The 11,398-nt window shown below is 39.1% G+C and overlaps 2 protein-coding genes across 2 annotated transcripts; both read right to left on the reverse strand.

Moving 5' to 3' along the window:
- Window positions 1-8,198: 8,198 nt before the first annotated feature.
- LOC138868877 (uncharacterized) lies at window positions 8,199-8,693 on the reverse strand. The gene has a single exon (XM_070146453.1). It carries the CDS (start codon window positions 8,691-8,693, stop codon window positions 8,199-8,201), a length of 495 nt encoding a protein of 164 aa, XP_070002554.1.
- Window positions 8,694-9,585: 892 nt separating this feature from the next.
- On the reverse strand, window positions 9,586-10,329 carry LOC138868878 (uncharacterized). The gene has a single exon (XM_070146455.1). The coding sequence runs from the start codon at window positions 10,327-10,329 to the stop codon at window positions 9,586-9,588; it is 744 nt and encodes a 247-aa protein (XP_070002556.1).
- Between the last annotated feature and the right edge of the window lie 1,069 nt (window positions 10,330-11,398).

Consider the following 11,398-nt stretch of genomic DNA (forward strand, 5'->3'; position numbering starts at 1 on the left):
GACAACTAGCGCGCCAACCCTATAACAAAGAAATACATGTATCATGTATCTCAAATGATAACTGGATTCCAAAATGAAATGGGCAGCATTTCCCCTGATTTTACTGCTCCCTAAAGCCTATTATAGGCAATATACAAACACAATACAATATGCAACTTAAAAAACAAGCCAACTACAATTTGGGACCTTCAATACAACAAAAACCCCAAATATACCATAACATACACAATCAACAAGTTATCAATTAGCCTGAAATTGCAACGACGAGCGACCAACATACTACCCTACCACATGTAGCATTTCTCCATGCCCTTCATCCTTCCAAACTCTATCAATCACCAGCACAATAGGCCAACACGAGTGGACTACAAAACAGCCCATAAAAAGTAAAATAAATCAAACCCACCGCTTCCAATACCATCCCTTGAGTTCTAACTATTAGGAAATGAATTTATCAACCTTCTTTGGTATTTAAAAGCTTAAATACAGAAATTAGGCATTTTCTTAACTATGAAGTACCTTCAAAAACTCAAACTACAAAGAAAATGAGACGCGGTAAATGATACTCACATCGTAGGAATCGTTCTAATGTTATCGCTTCTCGATTTTCTACCCGGGATGTTAATCTTCTTTGAAACCATATTAGAGAGCTCAAGGATAGGTTTTATGGGTTTTATCTAATCATGTTCTATGGAAAAATGAAGAGAGAGACGACTTAAAACCAGCTGATATATCAACAGGTGTGGAAGCCACTGTTGAGGAAAACCATGTAGATGTTATGGAGTTGGAGTATGCAACTTCAACAGGGTATAAGGTGTTGAATGTAGAATCCAAACAAGCTCAAGTCTCAACTGGAAAGGAGCAGGCTGCACCTGGGATTGTGAATCCTACTACTTCATTGGACACTACTGTAGAGCGAACAACTCCGAGGGCTGATCATTTAATGACTAAAAGTGCTGGCCAGTCACTTCATACTCCAAGACTATCAGTCACAGCTCGAAGCAAGACTGATACAAAGAGTAACAATTGGACAATGGTGAATAGATCACCTAGCAAGAAGCAATCTCAATGCCTGCAAAATCAGATTATACCATCTAAAGTCATTGGGGTTTCAAACTCCTTTGATATGTTGGTGAATGATGGTGAGCATGCTATGAATGTGGCTGGAAACAAGGAGCAACAGAAGGATGATGAGTCACGATCATTATTTTCTAGATCTACAGATCGTGAAAAACAGCAGAAAAATTCAAAGGACGAAGGACTTGCGATCGTTACTGTTGGTGACCACACTGCAGGGGCTGACCAAGTATCTAATGCAGCCTCACCAATTTTACACATCTCCAATCCAGATCTTGCCAAAATGGTCAAGGATGCTCAGGAAGCGATGTGCATAAACACCATTCCAAAAATCAAGGCTCCTTTAGTTACTTTGAATACATCGGTTCATGAGGTTCCATCCCAATCGATGGAGTCTTTTGGTGAGCAAGGAGGTGATTCGGGGCAGCAATTGATATCTACAGGAAACAATCAACAAACCTTATTAATGATATCTCCAGCAACAAAAATGGGAAGAGCTAACCATACAAGACAAGAACATGAAGGCATAATAGGTGAAGCTGAGCTAAGTGATGAACCTGTCCAGTTTTTAAACGATCTTCGAGAGGTAATTAGCTCTAAGCGTAAGCTATAGGCTGACCAAATAGAAGAGTATGAAGAAAATGAAGTTTATGTTGGTGATTCCCAGGAACAAAACACTCAAGAAACATGTTCGTCAACACAACGAGGGGATAACACAATGGAAGGGGCAGTAATTGTTTTTGAGAAGGTTTCCAGTAATCCACCAAATGTGCAAACCAAGACGAAACTTAGTCCTAATGTTGCTGCGTTTGTACCAACTGGACAGAACAAAAAAATAGCAACTGCTTCAACATCTCACCATAGTCCTAAAGACATCAACATGTCGTTAATTCAGGCTGGGCAGCAGCAAAAAGTAGAGGTGAATGATGCTGAAATTTCAGAAATGCACAATGCAGTAGCAAATGAAAGAACAGCTGGATCAATTTGATTGACTACAAAATTCAACCTGACACCTACCAATATTCTCCATGATCTTGTTACACATGACATGGATACATTGAGAGCTCTTGATAATATGAGGAAGGACCATGGTGCATTAGTGATGGTCGGATGCAATCAAAGTGACGCTTTTGGAATGGACATGGGTCGAGATTTCTATGAAGAAGGGGAGGAAGAGGAACTACTGGATGACTCCTTCAAAAATATATCTAGGGTGGGAGACCTTTCTCCTCGACACATGAGAAGTGGATCAAATAAAAACAAAAATAAGGCACATGAATGGCAACACAGTTGGGATGGAAAAGCAACACAAGAGGTTGTCATTAGGAAGCCGCCAATGAGAAATGCAAAGCAGAAGGTGAGTGTATCTACCACCTCCACAAGGTCAAACAAATCAAAAAAGAAATGATAAAGTTTGAATAATATTTGAAGACGGTGGAACAAGAAGCCAAAGAGCTACAAATTAAAGAATGCACAATATCCAAGAAAGAGGGACAAGATACAATTTTTTACATATTCTTATTTTATCATTTTTTAAGTATTATCATGTGTAATATCATCACAGAATATGTTATAAATTCTGTGATGATCATAGAATATTTGGTACGTTCAACTTCATATTTTTTACATGCTTGCTAGTAGGTGAGGTTTTTTATGCTTCAATAGGATTAGTAAGGTAAGGTTTAGCCCGATTTGTGTTGCCTTGATCCTATGCCTTTGGAAATTATCCACACGGCTGTGAGATTGTATGCCCTCGTGAGACGTTTTCGATAGCTACACCATGAATCCTCTACATGAGGCTGTCATCATAAGGCAATGTGAGGCGCAGAGGAGTGATTATATAGCCAAGGCATATGGGCAACAATACTGGTGTTATTGTCCCCCCTTATTTGTACTTTTCCTAATTGTTGTATTTTTTTAATAAAAAAATACTATCAACCAAAAAAAAATCCCTCATTAAAAAAAACTTTTGAAAAGGTCAAAGAGGTGCTAGCTTGGCACCCCTAGCATTGGCCCATCTTCCAACACTTATATCTTTTTTATCTTGATGTTTTATGAACGAACGTTTAAGAGCGTTGAAAACTAAATTCCAAGACCTTCAATTTGGTATATAATATGTCCCAAAAAGACCTCATATAATGCATAAAATGTATTGCTCAAAAAGCTTCAGTGACACGCCTACTTGTCACCTATACAGTCTATGCAGTCTCGCGAAACTACAAATGCCTCTCTACTCGACAAATGTTTTAATGCATTAGAAAGAAGACTCGTAGATATTCAATTTGATATGTGGATCATCCCTTAATTCCAAGTATATTGGCAAAAAAGCTCAGATAAATCTGACCTAAGTTTCAGCACATTTATGAGTGTAACTTGTGATGACCTTTGCAAACATTTGTTCCACAACTCGCTTGATTTTTAAACTCAACATAAGACTATTATTAGACTACAATAACTCATAAAATAACCTTATTATCATATTAATAACCCTACTCTCACCCCAAAGTACATGCTATAACATTCAGAACTTATCGACTTTCGACGAAACTTATTTTCTTCAATTGATTTAGCTTCTAAGCATCCCAACCCTCTTGGTACTTGTTATTCATGATCTTAAAGACTTGTAACCTCCAAGGTAATATGATTAACTTACTTCATATACTTTCAAGGATGATCTCATTCTTGAGCTTACATCAATTGACTTGCGACTTGCTCGCGTGTACGAAAACATAGGGTGTAATAGTGCGATTCTCTGATGTGCCGTACAATTGCGGCTTTTTTGATACTAATTAAAAAGGCTTTAGCTCATCTTTTAAATCATATTAATTCAATTCTTATGTAGTTTTGGTGTTTTGCAGCAAACTAGACTTGAAGAACTAAGAATATAGAAAAGATAACAAAAAACCTATAGAAGGGCGGAAATGCAGCAAGTTTGCGACCACAAAAGTGATGTGCGGTCCGCAAACGAACCGCAGAGTGAAGCTGATCAACCCAGTCTTGAGAGTGGATTTTGCGGTCCATTCTACAGTCGTATAATTCTTGTGCGGACCGCATAATGACCGCACAAATGCAAATAGAGTTTCTGCGAGAATGACTTTACGGTACCAAATGCGGTCGCAAAATTGATTGCGGACCGCATAATAGAAGTGCGATGGAAAAATGGGCTGCTAGACCACTAACTATGCAATGGAAATGTAGATATCCGAGTCGTGAAACTATTCTGCGACCCTTTCTACAGTCGCAAACGTGATTTGCAGGGTTATTTTTGTCACTTTTGACCCCGATTTTTAGCCCATTTGTCACGCCCCAACCTTGGGAGGCGCGACCGGCGCTCAATTGAGTGAACTCCAAATGAGAAAGCTTTATTAATACTTTTCTACCCAACTCAATACGGTTAAGGGAACCATACTATCGTTTATTTAGACATTATCAAATTTGAACATTCACATTGTTAAATTATTTTCATGCCATAAACCTTAAACCATGATTAAGTTTCAAGATTTTATACAATTATAGTTTAGAAGAACTAGAGTACAAAGTTACAACATAGTTCATTGGCCCATCCAACACCCGTACATAACCCACACAAACGTCTACGGAGCCTCTAAGGATACAAAAGACAATAATAACAACGCCGGTAACAAGGCCCCTGCTATACCTCAAAAGTGAATATCTATAACAAAAGATGTACAGCATAACCCCCTGAAAGATAAAGGGGCTCACCAAGACTCTGAGAGGAGGATGCTCTGCTACGTGCGATCGGCACTATCCGCTATGGAGCCACCTACATTCATTTAAAAATGTAGCGCCCTGACAAAAGGGATGTTAGTACCATGGAATAGTACTAGTATGTATAACTAAATACCTTCCAGTTAGAAAGAACAACCATACAAGAGTAAAAAGAAATCATAAGGACAACAAGCTTCAAATAAGCACCACATCAACAATATAAGAGGTTCACATAGTTTTCACATAATTTGTGAAATTTTATATTGGGGCATTCCATATCATTGCATCATCATCCACATTACCACTGCTTCATTGGGCAAAGTCCGATCACGGCCTAATCGGCTAATCCGTCTTACCAAGACGTTACCCTTATTTCATTCTCGCTTTCTAATTTCAATTATCAATACATTACCACCATGTGTGTATAATATGGCATCCGATCACGACCCGATCAGCTAAGCCATCTTACCAAGACGTTACCTTTTTCCGTTAATCCTCTCACTTCCATCATTGGTTTCACATGTATTAGTTCATCGGCACTTGGGGCCACAATTACCACATTACATAGCTCACATTTTGCATTGTTCCCATTTTTCAACATTGACCTTGCCATTAAATATCATGGGCACATACAAAAGCAATTCAAATTATAAGCATAGGGAGGAATTCATCTAGTTAAGCATATTAATCACAATGTAACATTGACTTGACAACATTAGGCATTTAGCACACAGCTCATATTCTCCACACATCCTCAATTTACAAAGAATAACACATTAAACACATGGAGAAGCACCTTCCACATACATTTTCACAACATTAGTTCATTTGACATAACAAGTACCTCATCAATCAAATTTCGGACTTACAACATTTGCATGGGTGCCATGGAGGCTCAACTTCTAAGAGAAGGGGGTTTTAGCCATATATATCTCAATAGAGCTTTCTTTAAATCCTTATAATAAATTCCAAAATTTCCTAGCAACTTCGATCTATTTTTTGAAAATTACAAGTTGAACCAAGAATTAGAGGCATGAATAAGATTCTAGCTCATTTAAGTAAGTGTGCACATTGATTTTAGGACCCTTTTGTGAGAGATTTTTATCATCCTATACCACAATTGTTATCGTTTTGGTTCACAATCTCCCCATACCCTATTATCTTTTATGCATGCAAGATTATCAGCCCTTATACCCATAAACCCACTTGCTAATCACTTATTTTAATAGAAATTTTGAAATTATAGATGAGGGTACAAGTTCTTACCTTTTAGGGTGAAAACCTAGTAATTTCACTTGACAATCTTCAAGGATTTGTGGCAAGGATTTAGTGGGGACTTGATCAAGATCACTCCCTCTCTCTCTCTCTCTAAAACTTCCTCTCTCACTATATATGCCGTGAAGTAATAGAAAAATGATCTAATGGGGTATTTTTAATGGGATGGGTTCGTGTTTTAAAAGTTAGAAAATTGGAGCCCTGACATGATCTGTGATCGCATATGCAATCGCATAATGGACATGCGGCCCGCAGAATGGACCGCAAAAATGCCTCAAAACCTGAACACACTGCCTAGGTATGCGATAGAAGTGCGGTCCACATACCTGTTCTGTGATCGCATAATGTACCGCAGAAATGCCCTTCACAAAATTCCAAGGGGGTTATATGATGACTATGCGGCCCGCATAATGATTATGCGATCGCATAATTGGCCGCATAGTTGACCTCAAATTAACCAACACACTAAATGACTCTGTGATGACTATGTGGTCCGCATACCTATTATGTGACTGCATAATGGACCACAGAAGCGCACTTTTCTGGAAAATATAATTTCTTAATTTTTTAATACACAAATCAATCCAAAGCGAGCCGCGAAGAATTTTACACATCTCTAACACATATACCTAACTTGGCAGTACGAGCTTTTGTGTTTTGAGTAAAAATTTCCACGGGGCCTTACATCCTCCCCCACTTAAGATCATTCGTCCTCGAATAAGGATCAAGGTTCACTCATTAGCAATCCTTATGTAACTTCAGCCCTTTTTCACATCATGAAACATATTAACAGTCCTAAATTTGGCTAACTCCCTAAATTTCCAAAATTTTCGCCAAAGTTTCCTTTGTATCTAGGCCTATCCACCTGTCAGAGAGCCCAGAAACATATCCTAAAAGCATGTACACATTCCATAGACCTAATCATAACTTGTACGTCACTAACCATGGCTGCATAGGCAACATATAACCAAAACAGGACAATTTTACATAGATCAAGTCAAAAGATAAGAGTTCATAGGAACCAAATGCATAAAAGCTATTACATGGCTATACAAACAAATGTGGGTACTTGTTTCTCATTTCTTCCTATGCTTTCCAAGTGGCTTCCTCAACCTGCTCGCTCCGCCATAACACTTTTAAGGAGGAAATTTCCTTATTTCTCAATTTCTGGACTTGCCTATCAAGAATGACAACTGGAACTTCTTCATAAGAAAGTTCTTCATTAACCTCAATAGTTTCAACTGGCACAATAGTGGACAGATCTCCCACTACCTTCCTCAACATAGACACATGGAAGGCCGGATGTACCAATGACATCTCGGGTGGCAGATCGAGCTTGTACGCCACCTGACCAATCCTCTGAATGATTCTGTATGGTCCGACATACCTCGGACTCAATTTTCCTTTCTTTCCAAACCGCATGATACCCTTAATGGGGAAACCTCCAAAAATACCCAATCATCTTCTTTGAACTCCAAATCTCTGTGACGAACGTCCGAATAAAACTTTTGGCGACTCTAAGCAGTTTTTAACCTCTCTTTAGTAATCTTAACTTTCTCCATAGCCTGATACACGAGGTCCATCCCTACCAATTTAGCTTCTCCAACCTCGAACCACCCAATGGGAGACCTACATCTTCTACCATACAATGCCTCGAATGGTGCCATCTGGATACTAGCATGGAAGTTGTTGTTGTAAGCAAATTCTATGAGTGGCAAATGGTCGTCCCAACTACCCTTGAAATCAAGAGTACAAGCACACATCATATCCTCAAGCATCTGAATAGTCTGCTCTGCTTGCCCGTCAGTCTGAGGGTGAAAAGCAGTACTGAGATTTACCTGCGTACCTAAACCTTGCTGAAATTTCTTCCAAAAGTTGGTTGTGAAATAAGCCCCTCGATCTGAAATGATTGAGATTGGAGTGCCATGCAACCTGACTATTTCCTTGATACACAACCGAGCATACTGTTCCGCTGTGTCGGTAGATTTAACTGGCAAGAAGTGTGCTGATTTCGTGAGTCAGTCCACAATCACCCCAGTTGAGTCAAACTTGTGCAGAGTGTGCGGCAACCCTAACACAAAATCCATATTGATCATCTCCCATTTCCTCATTGGAATCTATATGCTTTGGGCCAATCCACCGGTTCTCTGATGTTCAGCCTTCACTTGCTGACAGTTCGAACATTTTGCCACAAAGTTTGCCACATCCTTTTTCATGTTGTTCCAACAATAAATTTCCTTGAGATCATGATACATTTTCGTAGAACCTGGGTGCATGGAATACCTGGAAATGTGAGCTTCTGCCATGATCCTTTCTCGAAGACCGTCGATATCCGAAACACATAGGCGGCCTTGGTACCGTAGGGTACCATCATCCATGACAAGGGAAAAAGCTATGGTCATGTGTTTATGAATCCCCTCTTTCAGTTGTGCTAACAATGGATCGTTGAATTGCTTCTCTTTCACTTCCACCACAAGTGATGATTCAACCCTATTCTGCACAATCACTCCTCCTTCATTAGAGTCCGCAAGGCGAACTCCTAAACTAGCCAACTGGTGAACCTCCTTGGCCAATGGCGTCTGATATGCCTCCAAATGAGCCAAACTCCCCATAGACTTTCAACTAAGAGCATCCACCACAACATTAGCCTTTCCCGGGTGATAGAGAATATCAATGCCATAGTCCTTGAGTACTCTAGCCATCTTCTTTGTCTCAGATTTAACTCCTTCTGCTTGAAAATATATTGAAGGCTCTTGTGGTCCGTAAAAATGTCCATATGAACCCCATAAAAAATAATGTCGCCAAATCTTTATCGCAAACATCACTGCCGAAAGCTCTAAGTCATGGGCTGGATAGTTCTTTTCATGATTTTTGAGTTGCCTAGAGGCGTAGGCTATAACCTTGCCAAACCCAAGAAACTGCGAATGTCCGTTGAAGTGGTAGGTCTGGGCCAATTCCTCACTGCTACAATCTTTTGAGGATCAACCATAATTCCTTCCCTGGAGATGACATAACCCAAGAACGTGACGGATTCAAGAAAAAATTTACATTTCAAAAATTTCGCTTACAGTTGATGTTGGTGAAGAGTCTGCAGAATTTCCCTGAGATGGTTAGCATGATCTTCTCGACTTCGGGAATATAAAAGAATATCGTCAATGAATACTATCACAAAGGAGTCAAGAAAAGGCTTGAAGACTCGATTCATAAGATCCATGAAAGCTGTCAGGGTATTTGTTTGCCCAAAAGACATCACCATAAATTCAAAGTACCCATACCGAGTCCTGAAAGCTGTTTTGGAATATCCTGCTCCCTTATCTTCAATTGGCGATACCTGGACCGCAAGTCAATTTTTGAGAAACACGTAGCACCTTGAAATTGATCAAACAAGTCATTTATCCTTGGTAGAGGATATTTATTTTTGATTGTAACCTTGTTGAGTTGCCGGTAGTCAATACACATCTGTATCGACCCATCTTTCTTCCTTACAAACAAGACCAGTGCGCCCTACGGTGACACACTCGATCGGATGAAACCCTTTTCTAGCAAATCCTTCAATTGTTCCTTTAGCTCTTTCAATTTTTCCGGTGCCATTCTGTAAGGTGGAATTAATATAGGTTGTGTGCCTGGCATCACATCGATCCCAAAATCAATCTCCCTGTCTGGATGAATTCCAGGGAGTTCATCTGGAAAGACATCCAAAAATTCATTCACAACAGGCACAGACTCAAGGCTATGCGCCTCGGCATTGGTGTCCGTAACCCGAACTAAATGATAGATACACCCCTTCTTGATCATCTTCGTGGCCCTAATGTAAGAAATAAACCGACCTTTAGGCGCTACGTTATCTCCCTTCCATTCAACAACAAGCTCATTAGGAAATTCAAGCCTCATGGTTTTAGTACAACAATCAAGTTTGGCAAAACATGCATAAAGCCAATCCATCCCCATTATTACGTCAAAATCAACCATCCCCAATTCAATAAGATCATCCATGGTATCCCTACCACGCACCATGACAACACAACTTCTATAAACACAAGCATCCAAAATTGACTCGCCAACCGGAGTAGATACCGAGAATGGTTGATAAAGTTGTTCTTGTTCTATCCCGAATTCCATAGCAACAAAAGGGGTAACATAGGACAAGGTAGAACCAGGGCCAATAAATGCATACACATCATGAGATTGGATAGTCAGAATACCTGTAACAACATCAGGAGAAGCCTCTACAGTCTGGTGACCACTCATAGCATAGAACCGGCTGGGTCCTCCTGAACTCTGCGCACCACCCCTAGTTGCACCACGCCCTGCGGAAACTATGCGGTCCGCATACCAATTATGCGACCCCATAATGGACCGCATAAGTGCACTTTTCTGGAAAATCTAATTTCTTAACTTTTTAATGTACAGATCAATCCAAAAGGTCCGAACACATCTCTAACACAAATACCTAACTTGGAATTACGAGCTTTCGGGTTTTGAATAGAAATTTCAATGGTGCCTAACACCATTATAAATAGAATAACTATGATTTTGTGGGACATCTTGTCGAAGAAGCGGCTACACTTAGATAATCGAATACACCATTATTATGGAAGCTTTTGAAGAGATAATCTTGTCATCTTTGTAAGCTTTTTGACTTTATTTATTGCTTTATTCTTGGATTCTAGTATGAGAAGCTAGTTTTAAATACTAAGGTTGTGGGCCTTAAATGGGTGTAATGTTAATAGGTGTTTACTATTGAATATGCATATATATATATATATATATATATATATACACACACACTTATTCATTTCTCAGGCTTCATTTATGTTGATGGTTGCAAACATTGACTAATGCCATTTCACTCAATCTTTACTTGGAAAAGTGGGTTATGGTTTAGTAGAATTGAATTACAATAACTCAAGGCTGTAAACCGTATTTCATAGAATCGCTTAGGAATAAGTGGGTTCTATATGGCATAAATTGGTTGTTCTTAATTGTAACTCTTTTATATTTAGGAAAATCATAAAGAGACAATACTACCTAACTATTGGAGAATATTGGTTAGTCATTTAGGAACCATTTGCATATCAAAGGACCTTCCAGTAGAAATATATCATATTAACACCGATAGCATTATATTCCATTGATGGGGATACAACCTTGGTTTCCTTAATCAATTTAATTACACTCTCATAACAAAACAGTTTTCTTGATAATTCACAATTACAACATTCTCTTTTTACGTTAACGGAGTAGAATTACGACTTAAGTCAAGTTTCACACTATTCAATTAACCTTTTTACACCTATTTCCTGTGGGATTTGACCCC

The sequence above is a fragment of the Nicotiana sylvestris genome, chromosome 5 (genome assembly GCF_000393655.2).
Source record: "Nicotiana sylvestris chromosome 5, ASM39365v2, whole genome shotgun sequence".
Classification (NCBI taxonomy): Eukaryota; Viridiplantae; Streptophyta; class Magnoliopsida; order Solanales; family Solanaceae; genus Nicotiana; species Nicotiana sylvestris.

Excerpts from the sequence above, each read along its gene's own strand:
- LOC138868877 (XM_070146453.1), bottom strand. The coding sequence starts at position 8,693 with ATGGGGAGTTTGGCTCATTTGGAGGCATATCAGACGCCATTGGCCAAG.
- LOC138868878 (XM_070146455.1), bottom strand. The coding sequence starts at position 10,329 with ATGAGTGGTCACCAGACTGTAGAGGCTTCTCCTGATGTTGTTACAGGT.